We start from the raw sequence: 17,317 nt of genomic DNA, 5'->3' as shown, positions 1-17,317 counted from the left end.
ACTTAACTTTTCAAAAATGTAGTTGGGCATTATGTTAACACAAAGATCTTTATCAATAGTGATATTACTAATAAACGAATTTTGAAAGAAACATGGAACCGGTGTGATGTTAATTTCAAAAGGATCTTCTTTTATTAGCGAGGTTTGATCATTAGTTAACTTAACACTTACCATTTCTTTGATTTTAGCACTAGTGTTTAACTCTTTTAAAAACTTGGCATGAGGGGTCATTAAACAATGGTTTTCGAAAGTAGGTGACAAGAGAATAATTTCATCTAAATTAGACTCTTCTTGAATTTTAACATTATCGGACTCACCATTTTCGTTGTTTAACTCATGCGTCTGTTTTTCACTTTCTTGTTCTTCCATTTTTACATTTTCAACTATCTCTACGTTATTATTACTTTTTAACTCTTCTCTCGCGCGGGATTCCTCTTCCCTTGCGCGAGATTCTTTCATGCAACGTTCGATAGTTTTAATGTGTTCTAATATCCTATTGGTCACTTCGGTGAGATTGAAAGAATTTGGATCCTCTAAGCTTGAATCCGGTTGTTCGATCCTTGGTTCCTCATAGTACTCATATGAAGTAGATGGTTCACACCATTGTTCTTCATTATAAGTATATGATGGATAAGGGTCGAAACTTTGTTCTTCATAGTACTCATATGAGGTGGGTTGTTCACGCCATGGTTCCTCATAATAAGTGTATGAAGGTGGTGGCTCATATGTTGAATCTTCAAAGTATGAGTATGAAGGCTCATACCTTGGTTCATCAAAATATGAGTATGAGGAAGGAGGTTCATACCTTTGGTCTTCATAGGATGTGTATGAAGTTGATGGCTCGTACCTGGGCTCCTCATAATGGTTGTATGAATTGGATGGTTGATATGAAGTATTATATTGAACCGAGTGTGCATTACGACAATTAGTGCAATAATTACCTCTATAATCATCCTCATCATAGGTGTAGTTGTAATCTCTTGAGTATTGATCCATAAGAATCACTCAACAGACCACAACTGAGTCTCGGGACCAGAAAACAAAAATAAGACGGAAACAGAAGCTGGACACGGCCCCGTGTTGGGTGAGCACGGCCCCGTGTTCAGGGACTGTATCTGGGCGTTTTAATTAAATTAACTGGTCACGTTGAGCACGGGGGCGTGTTGAGTGAACACGGCCCCGTGGTCAGACTCTGTATCTGGGTGTCTACTCTAAAAATATGCAGCACGGGGGCGTGTTCAGCGAGCACGGCCCCGTGTTCAAGCTACTGTAAATGCAAAACTAAGCTAAAATGCAAAAAAATGCGCGCGTTTTGAAAAGGTTTTGAAAAACTGATTAGGCCGTCGATTTTAAGCTTTCTTAAAATCCTTGTGTCCCCGGCAACGGCGCCAAAAACTTGATGTGCGTGAAGTGTGTTATATTTTTAGATATATATTTAAGCCCTTTTTACACTTTTAGCCAAGTTTTAAATTTATAAAACACGATATTTACTAACACTAAACACACATATGGGCAAGTGCACCCATCGTGGACGTAGTATAGTGTTGGTAAGATACCGAGGTCGTCCAAGGACACAAGAGCTTTTAATACCGGTTTATCCTCAACGTCTAATCAAATCAAAAAGTTAGGAAAATGTTTTAAACTAAGAAAAATAAAAACTAACTAAATGCTGAAAAAGAAAATAAAATAAAAACAGATAGACAAGATGAATCACTTGGATCCGACACGTGTATTAGTATAACCTTTGATTATTTTCGCACTTTTGCACTTGTTTAAGAGATTATCTTAGTTATTGTAGTAGGCCCCTCTTTTGAAGGCGACGTTACCCTCAACCCAGTAGTTTGAGTCAGCAAGGATACAATCCTAAAGGGTCGGATTATTGAAAGATAATGAATTAAGTTATTAATGCAAATTATGGTAGGCCCCGCTTTTGGCGGTGACGTTACCCTCGGCTAAGTAGTCTGAGTCAGCAGGGATACAGTCCTAAATAGCCGGGTTATAGTATTAATAGTAGTTAGCTTATGAGGGGGTCAAAGAGTTTGGATCCCCGCCATCCAATACCTATGGGCATTGAAGGAGATCCTACTAAATTTGACCCAGGTCCCAAGCAGGACCTCTAAACGCTGAACAAGGGCAAGACCTTTACCAAACCGTTCCCTTAACCCCCGACCAGGTAGCCAACATACCTCCATATAGACCGTGGAGATATGAATGGTGAAAATCTTTTATTTTATATAGACAGTAAAATAATGCCAAGACACCACGGACAAACGATAAGGAAAGATCACCTTCAACATAAGTAACTAGTTATTAAAGTCATTAATACAAAACCAAATAAAAAGTGCAAAAGATTAAAAATAAAAAGTATTATACTAAACACTTGTCTTCACCAAGTGATGTAAGAGACTTAGGCAAACATGGCCTTGATTGTCAAGAACTCTTACGATCAATCTTGGATCCCGAGACGACTCACACACTCTATGATGGACAATGGATGATGGTGGTGGATGATGGTGTTATGGTGGTGGTGGGTGGTGGATGAAGTGTGAGAGAGGTGGTGTGCCAAGGGATGAGAGAGAATGAAGCCAAGCTCCTCTATTTATAGGCTGAACAGAACGCTGGACACGGCCCCGTGTTCGCTGAACACGGCCCCGTGCCCGTCTGACATTCTCTCTCTTCATTAATTGTAATTGCGAATTACAATTAATGCGCCTGCTGTACTTTCAACACGCCCCCGTGTCCGCTGGGCACGGCCCCGTGGTGAGCAATGGAAGCTTCTACTGGTTTGTCTTTTCTGCTGCTTCCTGGGCACGCCCCCGTGTTCACTGGACACGGGGCGTGTTCAGGCTCTGTTCTCTTCTCTTTGTCTTGGGAGGTGCCGTTGAGGGTCCGGGCAGTTTACTTTTGTTCCTTTTCTTGTATTTATGGTAGAATTAGTGGTCTTTTTGCTTCTTTTGTGATTTTGAGCTCATTTTATCCTGAAAATACAAAAGGAAGACAAAAACACTCTTTTTCCAACATTAGTACTTAAAAAGGGTTAGTTTTATGCCTTAAATGATGTGTTTTATATGTTGCATTTTACACACATCAGTGCCAACTCCTGTTACCTCTGATTTTGATCTATGGTTGATTTATGACGGACAACACATAACACCCTTGGCTCACGTCTAGGCATGAGCATTGGTCAAACGGTCAAAGTAAACGAACCATCCAGACACTTGGAGGCATGCTGTGAGCATGTGAGTGATTGCCTTTAGTAAGAGTAAAAGGACACCTACTTTTGGTTGAGTTCCACTACAACAGTCACCGGTTCGGTATTTAGACAGCTCTGTTTGAGGCATTGCGTGGACGATAATGTTGATTTCCTTGTTGGACTAAGGTGGGTGACGACCTAATCACAGATTCAGGATTTGTACTCAACCCACTTGGGAAGATTGTTTAGATCGAAAATCGTTTGGCTGTAACGCGTGACCATCAGGAAAAGCTGATGAACTTAGGAAGCACTGGGAGTTCGTTGTAGGAGAACGTGTCATAACCAAAAATTTCACCCTGGGAGGGTGCGGTACGCTATGGAAAAATGTGGCAACTTTAGTTTGCGATACGCTGGGACATTTGGAGTCCTGGTGACGTTCACGATGTCATTTACGTTTCAAATCTATAGATTAACAACAAGTTGCAGCTTATCGAGGAATCCAACGAAAACATGAACCAGGAAGTCAAGGTCAGTAAGCATAGTCGAATTTCAATCACGAGAGTTCGTTGGAACTCAAGACGTAGACCGGAGTTCACATGGGAACGCACTGATTGGAGTGAGTCCTAGTACCCTCAAACGGTTGTATCAACCTCGGATATCATTGGCGAATTTCGGGACGAAATTCCGTTTCAAGTTGGGGATGATGTGGCACCTGAGCAAAATCCGTAGCAATCTTGATTTCTCACTTCATTCCTCTGTGCTTACTTGTCAAATTTCGGGACGAAATTTCTTTCAAGTTTGGGATGATGTGACAACCCGAACTTTTAAGGTTAGTGTCGTTTCATTGCCCGTGATCTTAACTTCTCATTATTGCTCTCCAACGCTTCATCCTACGTTAAATTTGCTAAACGTTATTTGCTAAACGTTTCACCCTATGTTAAACTTATTAAACGTAAATGTAATTGGTTATGATCATTGTGTGTGTTTGGGCATGGGCCGCACATATCCTTGGGTCGTAAGCACTTTTAAAACCATCTCGGCCCACACTGTCAGGCCCGAACCACTTGAACCCAATTCTTAACCCAACATCTTTATGGACTTTGCACATTTATAGAACTAGATTACTGAATTGGTTAAGGGGGGGTGGTTATAGTCCAACATTAAGGGTATTAGATCTTGGCCCACATACACATAATAAGCCAGCCCACAGTCCACACACATATATGTTTGTGCATGGGATGTTGCACTCATAATTCCTAAACGTATACACACACACCCAAACCCTAATAGCTTCGGACTTCTGGCAGCCCTTCTCTCCCGTACATCTTTTCTGATCTTCGGTTAGTTTACTTTCCTCTCCCTTAGATTAATATTAGTTAGTTATCTTGATTGTATATGTTATGTGATCATGGTTGTATAGCATGTTAAGGAATGGTAGGGTGACATATGATAATGAAACTTGTTTTGAACAATTAGTAATAATCAACGAATGAAGATGTGAAAGTAATCGTTACATGATGTCTTGTGAGAAACAAATGATATTAATATATAATCTCGTTTTATGATTGGAAACGTGACATAAGTTTGGATATGATTCCGTGCTTGACATGACTGCTCTTGTGGTGCATGATTAGTTCTTAGGTAATTATTGGGTACTAGGTGTTATATAACAATGGATGATTTTGTTATAATAATAACTGATATTTGATGTCTTTGAGATTCCAGTGGTTAGCAACTGATTGTTAAGATGATAGGGTATCCTTGGATTGTGCACATGGATAATTAAACTTATAAGGTGATTGTGTGAGATAGATGATCAACTATTCTAGTGGTCCAATACACTTGAAGGAAAGTGGCCTGACAAGTTGTTATCATGTTATGATAACCTTGAATAAAGTGGAGGTCATGTGAAGTCTAAATCTAATCATTAAGATGTCATTGATAGCTTAGGGAATGTTGAGTAGTAATTAATGCTATGATGGTTATCCTGGTTAGATACTCGATGCTATATAGACACATATGTATGAGTTTTAGATCAATAGAATTGTGAGCTATATTTCAGCAGCCACGGCTGAAACGTCGAAATCTACAGAATCAATAGCAAGTAAAAATGAACAGGAGGAAGAAGGAGAGTACCGACCAGCCTCGACGACGCCGGCACCGAAAATGGGACCAGAGTTACCATAAAAGGAACCAGACGAAATTGGGGACCAACCGGAAGTTGTAGGGACTTTTCCGATGGAAAACGAAAGGTCAGGGGCGAGCATGCTGCATGGGAAGTCGAAAGGAGTGCATGGGGCAGACGTAGACATGGTTATCGAGGAACAATCTCCAAGGGAGGCGGCTGGTTTTAATGATGTGGGACCTGAAAAAGATGGGAATCAGATAGGTGGTTTATTTTTTAATTTGGGCTGCCACACTGATTTGGGCCGTTGCCAAGACACTAGGTCCAGAAAAAGACCACGATGTACCAGAAGCCCACAAAGTCCAAAGGAAGAAAGTCTTAATGATTGGGCCAATAGATTTCCTTTCCCTCCTAGTGGTTTTGACTTAAATAACCCAGTAGAACTTCTATCTGGTGACAATAATTCCCCTGGGCTCTCGGTACAGGAGAATCAAGAAGAGGATGAGTTTACTGAGAATGCAGGTCAAACACGTTTAGGAGTTTCTGAAAACCTAGAAGCAGCTCAGATGTTCGGTGCTAACGAGGAGGTTGGTCAGAGTGAAGCTCAGGCGGCTAGCGACCATGTCCCAAAACTGTCATGTACGGTAAATGTGAACACGAGTAACATATTAGAGGCCGAGGAGACAATATCGCTAGGTTCAAAAGTGGGTTTTCAACTAAGAGATTCACAAGCTATGATGGAAGCGATAATTGAAGGAGAGGGTGGACAATCGTTTCCCAAATGAATTTTCTATCGGTGAATCTAAGGGGAGTCCGGGACTCCAGGAAGGTGGAGTGGATAAGAGGCCTGAAGACAACTCATGGGGCACATTTTGTCGCGATTCAGGAAACAAAGATGGCAGGTAATTTCAATTTTTCGATTAACCGTTTTTGGGGCAGAACATTACTGGACTATGAAACGGTGGAGGCGATTGGTAGATCTGGGGGTCTTCTAACGATTTGGGATCCCACTGTGTTCGAAAAATTCGGGGTGATAAAGAACCGTAATTTTTTAGCGGTCGCCGGCAAACTCCGAATAACCGGGGATGTTGTGTTAGTTGTTAACATATACGCACAGAACGATCCGATCGAAAGACGTGCGTTGTGGGGGGAATTGGTGCAGCTCAGGAGATCACAACCAGGGATGTGGGTGTTTCTCGGTGATTTCAACGACGTAAGGAGACCTGAAGAGAGGTTCAATTCTGAATTTAATAGCATGAATGCTCATTTTTTTAATCAATTTATTGAAGATGCGGATCTAGTCGAATATCAAATGGGCGAAAAAAATATACATACAGGTCGGATAATGGTACAAACATGAGTAAATTGGACAGGTTCTTGGTAAGTAGAGATTTCATGGGTAAATGGCCGTTGGCTTCGGTTACGGCTTTATCAAACCTGGTCTCTGACCATTGTCCTATACTTCTATCCACGGTGGAAATAGATTACGGAAAGATCCCGATTCGTTTGTTCAACTCCTGGTTCGAAATCCCGGGAGCGGTTGAATATGTAGAAAACCTTATGGCAGTGTTCCGATTTCAAGGGCCGGCTGATTTGGCGTTAGATGTAAAGTTAAAGTGGGTTAAGAAGCGGCTTAAGGAATGGGTGTATAGCCGAAAGTCTGAGATGAACAGTGAGTATAATGCAAAGGTGAAAAGACTGGAGGAAATCGAAGTGGTAGCTGAACAGAGACTCCTAAATCAAGTGGAATTGGAGGAAAGGGCAGAGTGCAAGGATCTTATATCGGAGATGGATAGATTAAAGTCCATGGATATGAGACAAAAATCTCGGTACGATGGGCTAAGGACGGGGACGAGAACACAAAGTACTTCCACGGGGTAGTGAATGGAAACACGAGTAACAACATGATACATGGCTTATACATCGATGGAGTATGGGAGACGTCGCCAACCTTGGTAAAAGACCATGTTTACTCTTTTTTTGCAAGAAAATTCGAAGAACCAGTAGTCTCGAGACCAGCTCTTTGTTGTCCAAACATCTCAACGGTGTCAATTGAGGACGCCCAAGCTCTGGTATGCCCCTTTACGCCCGTAGAGATAAAACGGGCGGTGTGGGATTGCGATGGAGATCGAGCCCCGGGCCCAGATGGGATAAATTTGCATTTCATAAAAAAGTTTTGGCACAGATTGGAAGTGGATTTTGTTAAAGTATTTGAACAATTCTTCTTGACTGAACAATTAAATAGTGGGTGCATGTCATCTTTTTTGGCCCTTATTCCAAAGCGCGCTGACCCAGGCGGGTTACATGAATATCGTCCAATAAGCCTAATTGGATGTATAAACAAAGTTGTGTCAAAGGTACTATTGAATAGATTGAAGGCGATCATTCATAAACTGGTTTCGGAAGAACAAACGGCATTTTTGGCAAACCGTAGTATTCTTGACGGGGTCATAATTTTAAATGAGATTATACCATGGATGAAAAGAAACAAAAAGGAAGGGATGATTCTAAAAATAGATATCGAAAAGGCTTATGATTCCCTAAGTTGGGATTTCTTAAGCTCTATGCTTTGCCAGATGAATTTTCCTTCGAAATGGAGGAATTGGGTCATGGCAATTGTGAAATCAGCTAGGGCCTCGGTCCTTGTAAACGGCTCCCCTACGCAAGAATTCAATTGTTCGAGAGGTTTGCGACAAGGCGATCCGCTATCTCCGTTACTTTTCGTCCTCGCTATGGAATCTTTGACCGGGGTGATGAAAAAAGCGTGCGAAATTGGGGTGTTTCAAGGTATACCTCTATCACAAAATGGTTTCCCTTTGTCCCATTTTTTATACGCCGATGATGTCATATTTGTGGGGGAGTGGTCTTTTGACAATTTGGTAAGCCTGAAACGAATTCTCAGATGTTTCTTTCTTACCACGGGGCTAAAGGTAAACCTTAAGAAAAGTAGTTTATACGGGGTGGGGGTGGAAGACACGCATGTACAACTCATGGCCAATATGTTGGGGTGCATTAGAGGGTCGTTTCCTTTTAAGTACTTAGGTCTACAAGTAGGGGCCAATATGAATTTGGTCAAAAATTGGGATCCGATGATAGAGATATTCAAGAAAAGATTGTCGGTATGGAAGGCCCGCACTCTTTCTTTCGGGGGGCGGATTACTCTTATTAGGGCTGTCCTTAACGCCTTACCTTTGTACTATTTCTCTCTTTACAAGGCTCCTTTGGGGGTGATAAAACGACTAGAACAAATCCGTAGAGATTTTCTTTGGGATTCGATTCCGGAAAAAGAAAAAATGAAGTGGGTCGCATGGAAGAGTATGATGACTCCGAAGGATCTTGGAGGGATGGGTCTTGGTTCCCTTAGAGTCGCAAATTTAGCTATGTTGTCAAAGTGGTGGTGGAGGTTCAAGGTGGACAAAAGAAATTTATGGAGGAAAGTGGTATGGGCGCTGCATAATAGCTCAAGAACATGGAGTTTTATTCCAGCAAAGATGTCGGTTGCCGGAATATGGAAACAAATACATAATGTGGATAGAGATTTCGAAGCCATGGGTATCAATTTGGAAACTTGGTTCAGGGGGTGTCCGGGCGCTGAAAAGGAAGTGGCGTTCTGGAAAGAGGGATGGTTATTTAATGAACCATTAAGTGTAAAATATCCACTCATTTTCCAGCTTGAATCGCACAAAAAGGTTTTAATAAAGGAGCGGGTAGTGGACGGGGAAGACGGTAGAGAGCTGAGGTTTTCGTGGGTCAGACTCCCAACGAGTGAAGCTGAAAAAGCTGAGCTTGATAGCCTCTCAACTGCCATTATGAATTATGATTTCGGGCTGGGTTCGGATAGGTGGACCTGGACGTTGGGGAACTCGGGAGTGTATTCGGTTAGTAGCGTGAGGAATGAAGTAAATCATACGATTTATTCGAACCTCGGTTTGGAGTTTGAGTGGAATAACTGGTCCCCAATCAAAGTAAATTTCTTAGTGTGGAGATTGATCCAAGATAAAGTACCAACGGTTTCGGCTCTTGCTCGAAGAAATGTTTTTGTGGCCAATAGCCGATGCAAGCTATGTGAAGAAGAGTACGAATCGGCTCTCCATTTATTCGGTTCCTGTCACGTGGCGATTGAATTATGGGATTTCATCTCAAAATGGTGTAGGATTCACCCCATTTTTATTTTGGAATTAGAGGATCTGGCGAATATTCACAAAAGAAACAGGGGCTCAAAGCGATGGAAAAAGGTGGTCTCTATGGTAACGCAAGCAGCAATTTGGGTGATATGGAGGAGCCGGAATGATGCGGTTTTTAACGATAAACGATCAAATGTTAACAGAATGAAGGAGGAAGTGAAAATGTATGGATATATGTGGTTAAAAAGCAGGGTGAAACTGGAATGCTTGTCATGGGATAACTGGTGTGATTTTAACTTGTTATGTTTAGATGTTTAAGTAGAAAGCATTGGTGTATGTAACCTTCTGGTCAACTGATTTGGTTGGCTGGTAGAGATGAATAAAATTTTTGGTTGGTCTTTCAAAAAAAAAAAGAATTGTGAGCATGTGTTAGAACAAGGTGACTAGGTGTTGTCGGCCATTTATTGAAATTGAATATAAGAACTTTGAATCCTTTAATTGTTTGTCATCACATGCCTTCAATGATTTGTTGGCCCAATCATGATTTGTTCCATTACTAACGGCCCAATCAGAAGCTGAAAAGCATTAATATTGTCGGCCTATTTGAAACAAGAGTCTCGAATGATTGATACTTGACCCGAGTCCTTATGAGGTGGTTAATTGATGGTGAATTGACTAATGTATGTTGGTGTAATGTGTGAGTTGAATGATTTAGGGTAATCACATCTGTAACTGGTAACATAGATGAGTTGGTAATTTACATTACATAGCCATGTTGATTGAAAAAAAATTGCTAAGCACGGGGGTATTATCAACTGATTAATCGAGCCAACTCCAAACCGCAACCCACCCAATGATGTCTGGGCCGCACGGTTGCATATGGAGCAGCCATGCGATTCTATTGGGCTTGTTACATTGGGCCGCATCTGATTAATAAAGTTATTATGGACTGTGGAGTGTTAATTTTAACTTTGGGCTCGTAAAGCAAACGGGTATTTGGCACGAACATCTGCTGTGTGAATAAATGACATTAACTTGGATAATATATGACGAAGCTAACTGTTAGAACGTGTATAATTATGTGTGTATTTCATAAGTGTAACTTGTGCAATATGTGACAAAATACGTGGTTCAATACGTATGCGAAACTGATTGTTATTGATAAACCATGTTAGGATTGTTTTGAGCACCTCGAACACGTAACTAGTCTTACCGAGCAAAATCAAGGTGAGTTCACTGCACTTTTCTAAGCATGCGTCCTGGTGGTTTGGGACATCTGGTAAACGTTTCTAAAGGGAACACTGGGTAAACTATTTATTTGGGATGTTGGTTATTGAACACAGTATAAATCATGTAAGACCCCATACATCTACCGTGTTGCTGAAGAAGCAGCGAGGTATTTAGTTGATAGCGCTATTAGGATTGGCACCCTCACACCGGGCCGAAAGGACGGGCGTGAACTAATTACCTGGACTTCATGACCAATGCCTAGTTAGAGGCATTGGGGTTGGGCATTCTCATCGTGTACATATAAACCCCTTACATCTATTCAAGGTTGTTTGATACCTTGACCTCATGACCAATGCCTAAATGGAGGCATTGGGGTTGGGCATTCACATCTAGTCGCCACATACGGTAATCGAGTAATAACAACATCAAATCAAATTATTGAACTATTGAACTGTTGAACTGTGTTATACACATACCTGGTAACTAAACGCGTTAACAAAAACTTTGAACTCACCAGCGTCGTCTGACACACTTGTCTGCATGCTTGTAGGTCGTTAAATGTCTTGGATTGGAACTTGCTGTCTGGAGTAGTTGGAGTGGTCATGGGTCGACTGGAGGGATTCAAGTGATGGAACTATTGATATCATACATTGGGTTTTTTTTAACAGTTTAACATTGGTTTACTATTTGCTTCCGTTGAACATGTTGGTTTTTATTTAAACTCGTTGATGGTATTTTATATTAATAATTAACGATTTTATTTTGCAACTTGTATGCGTTCAATGTAATTAGTGGCTCGTTATTGGTACGTCACACACTTAACAGGGACATTCCCTAGGTGGTATTTTGGGGGTGTGACAGTTTGGTATCAGAGCCACTGGTTATAGTGAACTTGGTTTTAAAAACGTTTTTATAAAACCAGACTATAACCGAACAGTTCCGAACACGTGAATACGACCATGACACTCAGCTCCAGATTGCAAGGTTCGTATTTTCATCGGTGGTATACATTACATGAGTAGTGTACATTTGTGTATGGTGTAGCGTACAAACACACACTCGTCACTATAGCATGATTGCATGAATTGCTTGCTTACATTATGATGTGTGGATAGCATGTCATTGTCCTTACATTCTTGTGATTTTATCGTTTTGATAACCTCTGTTTGACATCTGAGTTAGAGGAACCATTTGACATGAGTTAGGAGGAGCTGAGATGAGCATGCAAATCACAATATTATTGTGGGTGCACACATAATAATAATGTGAGGTGCATGCGAGTCCCAGTGAGCCTTAACAAGTGAAAAAGGGGTTCTGTTCCGTTATTTGATCGATGTGAAACACAACAGTCTATAAGAGTCATAGAAGTGATTGTCTTTTACTTGAACATGATCTTTTCACTCCTCTCTGAATTCTTTCGAATCTCGATGCTATCGAGTATTACCTGAACACCTATCTGAACACCTAGCAAACTGGATAGAATGTTAGGTGCTTGTACGAACATCCCTGAGTTGGATGTCGCAGCGTCGAATGTTTGGTCGATACCCTTCTCACTCCTCTTAATCGGTTAGAACTCAGTGTATTGGCGCCTTAGATCCCGAAGTGCGATCACTTCTGTAACACTCTAGCAACATATCGTGTATTACTCCATCAGCTTGCAAGAACGATGGACAAGAGGATGAGCGTAGTACTTTACCGACTTCAGTATTTGAACGACCCTGACTACCAGCAACGAACATCAGCAATTTGACTCCAATCGAATCTTTAACCCTAGTCAGCGACTTACGGGAGTCAACTCTTACGAGTTCAACGGGGCATAAGCAATGACAATTGACTATAGTATGGTATATGTAACTGCCAGCACAGTGGGTAGCGCATTAGGACGTGGCACATAGTGTGAAAAATCGTAGGGCTTTGTTTCAAGCGACGACGTTAGAAACAACAGTCACGGCAACACCAAGGTACTTGTAATAGTAGCCTACAGTATGGAAATGAAGGTGCCTACGGCATGGATTGGCCGTTGATAATTCTAGACGACAACACCCAAGGGAATGGTGATAGTATTGGGAATCCACGTGATCGTAACAACAACACTGGTAGTGGTGCTCGCGAAAGGACATTTAGGATTGACATGGGTGACGACAGGATAATAGCAACATGGTAGCTTGAATGGGTAGCAAATCGCTTCGTCTCGGATCTGTTTAACTCTGATGCTTCTCGAAACCGAACCTGTTGTGGAAACTGGCCGATGGCAAGTCAATTGAAATGTCATATGTTCGTTGGGATTCGAACCCGACCTTGTGGGACAAGTGTTTGGCATCGACTTTCCTCCTGCTATCTTTGATGGTTTCGATGTAGCAGTTGTGTAGATTGGTTAATTGGATGTCGCGTAGATATACCCTGTGGGAAGGAAATCTGCGTCGCATTATATTTTGAAGTGTCAGAGTGGTGTAAAGGTTAGCATCATATCAGCAAAGAAGGCCTAGAAGTGTCTACGGAAGGATTAACCCTATGTTAGCACACGTTACTGATGTTAAGACTAAGGAGGAGAGGATCGAGGATCCACCAATGGTTCGTGATTCCTCTCGGCGTGCTACTCGAGGAACTTTCGGGTTTACTTCCACACCTGTTAGGCAAAATCTCCGTTTGATCTCACGCCAGAGGCAACCTTAATTCTTCGTACTTCTTACTGTCTTGCGCCAGGAGGGATGCAAGAACTGTCAAATCAACTACAGAGACTGTGGGACAGAAGTTTTGTCGGACCTAGTTTTCGCCCCCGGGAGCCCCATTTATATTCATGAAGATAAGCCTTTTCGTATGCATACTGATTATCGAGGACTTAACAAAGTGGCAGTCAGAAACCGTTTGCCCCGACTATGGATTGACAACCTGTCGACTGGTAGCGAGAGTCAAGCTCCCATTCGAGGATTGGCTAACAAACGAGCTATCATCAGATGGAAGTCCAAGGGGAGAATGCTCTTAAAACGGCATATCGAACGCAATGCGGCCAGCGCGACTTTGTACACCATGACCATCGAGATAATCAACACACCAGCAGCTTATGGACCACCGGAATCGACCGTGTTTATTGATGACGTTTTGGTTCATTTCCTGGAGGAAGGGACATCATGGACGACATATGTATCTTATCTTAGAGCTCCCGAGGGAGGAGTCACTACGTGTGAAGTCTTGTTAAACGTAACATCTAGATTCGAGAGATGCATTTTGATCATGTAACCAACGAAGTGGAAATACGCGGGGATCGTGCTAGGATCCATTTTATTAGAAACTGATTGACACCAAAGATTCCTTCGGGGGTACAACAATATCTTGGTTTCGGTGGATGTTGTTGTAGATTCATCGCAGGATTTTCGAAGATCGCGTAGCTTAACTCCCTTAGGCACAACAGGGTGCTGTGTTCGTGGGAGACAAAACAGGAGAACGTCTTTCTAGCTTTCGAATCCCAACTCTGCAATACACTGAGCATAGTCTTCACCCGAGGGTACGGGTGATTTAGTGGTATATCATGATGATTCGAATCAGAATCCCAGGTGCCGATGCAACACGAGAAAGTGATGGCTTACGTAGTGGAATTACAAGAAGAGTTGCACAAATCACAACCTGCAATGGAAACCATGGTCTTTGGATTTAAGATGGAGGCATTACTTAGATGGTACCAAATGCGCTATTTAGACCGATCACAAGGGCCTCCCGTGTACCGTTGTTTCGAAGGAGCTAAAGCATGTAATGACATCGTTGGATGGAACCCTTGAATGATTTCAACTGTGACACCTAGACGTGTACGAGTCTCGCAGCACACCATCGACTTTGACCTACCTGATCAGATTTGCCCTGCTCAAACCGAGGCACTGAAGGAAGAAAATTTTCAAGTTAGGTCCATGCGGGGCACGGAGACGTGATTTTTGGTAAGTCCGACGATATTCGCTACTTCGCGGAACGAGCATGGGTTTTACTATATGGCAATCCAAGGGAACTCGTATTGAGCAAAGCACACCGACTTCGATATTCTAGATGTCTGGATTTTGATGTGAGATATTAGGACCTATAAATCTTGTACTGGTGATCGGGCATGAAGACCCACTTAGCAAAGCATGTGTATGATGTTTGACTTGTGGGAAAGTCAAGGTGGAGTATCACCTGGGTGATCGATGATTGTCCCATGTAACTAGCATGCTTTCTCGCAACCAAGGAAACTGACGAGTCTTCACAGCTGTGGATGTTCCTCTGAGAGAGGCGGCTTTTAGGCACGAGGTGCCAACTCCTGTTACCTCTGATTTTGATCTATGGTTGATTTATGACGGACAATACATAACACCCTTGGCTCACGTCTAGGCATGAGCATTGGTCAAACGGTCAAAGTAAACGAACCATCCAGACACTTGGAGGCATGCTGTGAGCATGTGAGTGATTGCCTTTAGTAAGAGTAAAAAGGACACCTACTTTTGGTTGAGTTCCACTACAACAGTCACCGGTTCGGTATTTAGACAGCTTTGTTTGAGGCATTGCGTGGACGATAATGTTGATTTCCTTGTTGGACTAAGGTGGGTGACGACCTAATCACAGATTCAGGATTTGTACTCAACCCACTTGGGAAGATTGTTTAGATCGAAAATCGTTTGGCTGTAACGCGTGACCATCAGGAAAAGCTGATGAACTTAGGAAGCACTGGGAGTTCGTTGTAGGAGAACGTGTCATAACCAAAAATTTCACCCTGGGAGGGTGCGGTATGCTATGGAAAAATGTGGCAACTTTAGTTTGCGATACGCTGGGACATTTGGAGTCCTGGTGACGTTCACGATGTCATTTACGTTTCAAATCTATAGATTAACAACAAGTTGCAGCTTATCGAGGAATCCAACGAAAACATGAACCAGGAAGTCAAGATCAGTAAGCATAGTCGAATTTCAATCACGAGAGTTCGTTGGAACTTAAGACGTAGACCGGAGTTCACATGGGAACGCACTGATTGGAGTGAGTCCTAGTACCCTCAAACGGTTGTATCAACCTCGGATATCATTGGCGAATTTCGGGACGAAATTCCGTTTCAAGTTGGGGATGATGTGGCACCTGAGCAAAATCCGTAGCAATCTTGATTTCTCACTTCATTCCTCTGTGCTTACTTGTCAAATTTCGGGACGAAATTTCTTTCAAGTTTGGGATGATGTGACAACCCGAACTTTTAAGGTTAGTGTCGTTTCATTGCCCGTGATCTTAACTTCTCATTATTGCTCTCCAACGCTTCATCCTACGTTAAATTTGCTAAACGTTATTTGCTAAACGTTTCACCCTATGTTAAACTTATTAAACGTAAATGTAATTGGTTATGATCATTGTGTGTGTTTGGGCATGGGCCGCACATATCCTTGGGTCGTAAGCACTTTTAAAACCATCTCGGCCCACACTGTCAGGCCCGAACCACTTGAACCCAATTCTTAACCCAACATCTTTATGGACTTTGCACATTTATAGAACTAGATTACTGAATTGGTTAAGGGAGGGGTGGTTATAGTCCAACATTAAGGGTATTAGATCTTGGCCCACATACACATAATAAGCCAGCCCACAGTCCACACGCATATATGTTTGTGCATGGGATGTTGCACTCATAATTCCTAAACGTATACACACACACCCAAACCCTAATAGCTTCGGACTTGTGGCAGCCCCTTCTCTCCCGTACATCTTTTCTGATCTTCGGTTAGTTTACTTTCCTCTCCCTTAGATTAATATTAGTTAGTTATCTTGATTGTATATGTTATGTGATCATGGTTGTATAGCATGTTAAGGAATGGTAGGGTGACATATGATAATGAAACTTGTTTTGAACAATTAGTAATAATCAACGAATGAAGATGTGAAAGTAATCGTTACATGATGTCTTGTGAGAAACAAATGATATTAATATATAATCTCGTTTTATGATTGGAAACGTGACATAAGTTTGGATATGATTCCGTGCTTGACATGACTGCTCTTGTGGTGCATGATTAGTTCTTAGGTAATTATTGGGTACTAGGTGTTATATAACAATGGATGATTTTGTTATAATAATAACTGATATTTGATGTCTTTGAGATTCCAGTGGTTAGCAACTGATTGTTAAGATGATAGGGTATCCTTGGATTGTGCACATGGATAATTAAACTTATAAGGTGATTGTGTGAGATAGATGATCAACTATTCTAGTGGTCCAATACACTTGAAGGAAAGTGGCCTGACAAGTTGTTATCATGTTATGATAACCTTGAATAAAGTGGAGGTCATGTGAAGTCTAAATCTAATCATTAAGATGTCATTGATAGCTTAGGGAATGTTGAGTAGTAATTAATGCTATGATGGTTATCCTGGTTAGATACTCGATGCTATATAGACACATATGTATGAGTTTTAGATCAATAGAATTGTGAGCATGTGTTGGAACAAGGTGACTAGGTGTTGTCGGCCATTTATTGAAATTGAATATAAGAACTTTGAATCCTTTAATTGTTTGTCATCACATGCCTTCAATGATTTGTTGGCCCAATCATGATTTGTTCCATTACTAACGGCCCAATCAGAAGCTGAAAAGCATTAATATTGTCGGCCTATTTGAAACAAGAGTCTCGAATGATTGATACTTGACCC

At 41.7% G+C, this 17,317-nt stretch overlaps 1 protein-coding gene across 1 annotated transcript; it reads left to right on the top strand.

Moving 5' to 3' along the window:
- The first annotated feature begins 6,213 nt into the window (after positions 1-6,213).
- Positions 6,214-7,199, top strand: LOC110876434. The gene is made up of 2 exons (XM_022124609.1): positions 6,214-6,551; positions 6,608-7,199. The coding sequence occupies exons 1-2, from the start codon at positions 6,214-6,216 to the stop codon at positions 7,197-7,199; spliced, it is 930 nt and encodes a 309-aa protein (XP_021980301.1).
- The last annotated feature ends 10,118 nt before the right edge of the window (positions 7,200-17,317 follow it).

This window comes from Helianthus annuus, chromosome 14 (assembly GCF_002127325.2).
Source record: "Helianthus annuus cultivar XRQ/B chromosome 14, HanXRQr2.0-SUNRISE, whole genome shotgun sequence".
In the NCBI taxonomy this organism is placed as follows: domain Eukaryota; kingdom Viridiplantae; phylum Streptophyta; class Magnoliopsida; order Asterales; family Asteraceae; genus Helianthus; species Helianthus annuus.
The sequence above is the reverse complement of the archived record's forward strand: the minus strand, read 5'-3'. Positions and strand labels throughout refer to the sequence as shown.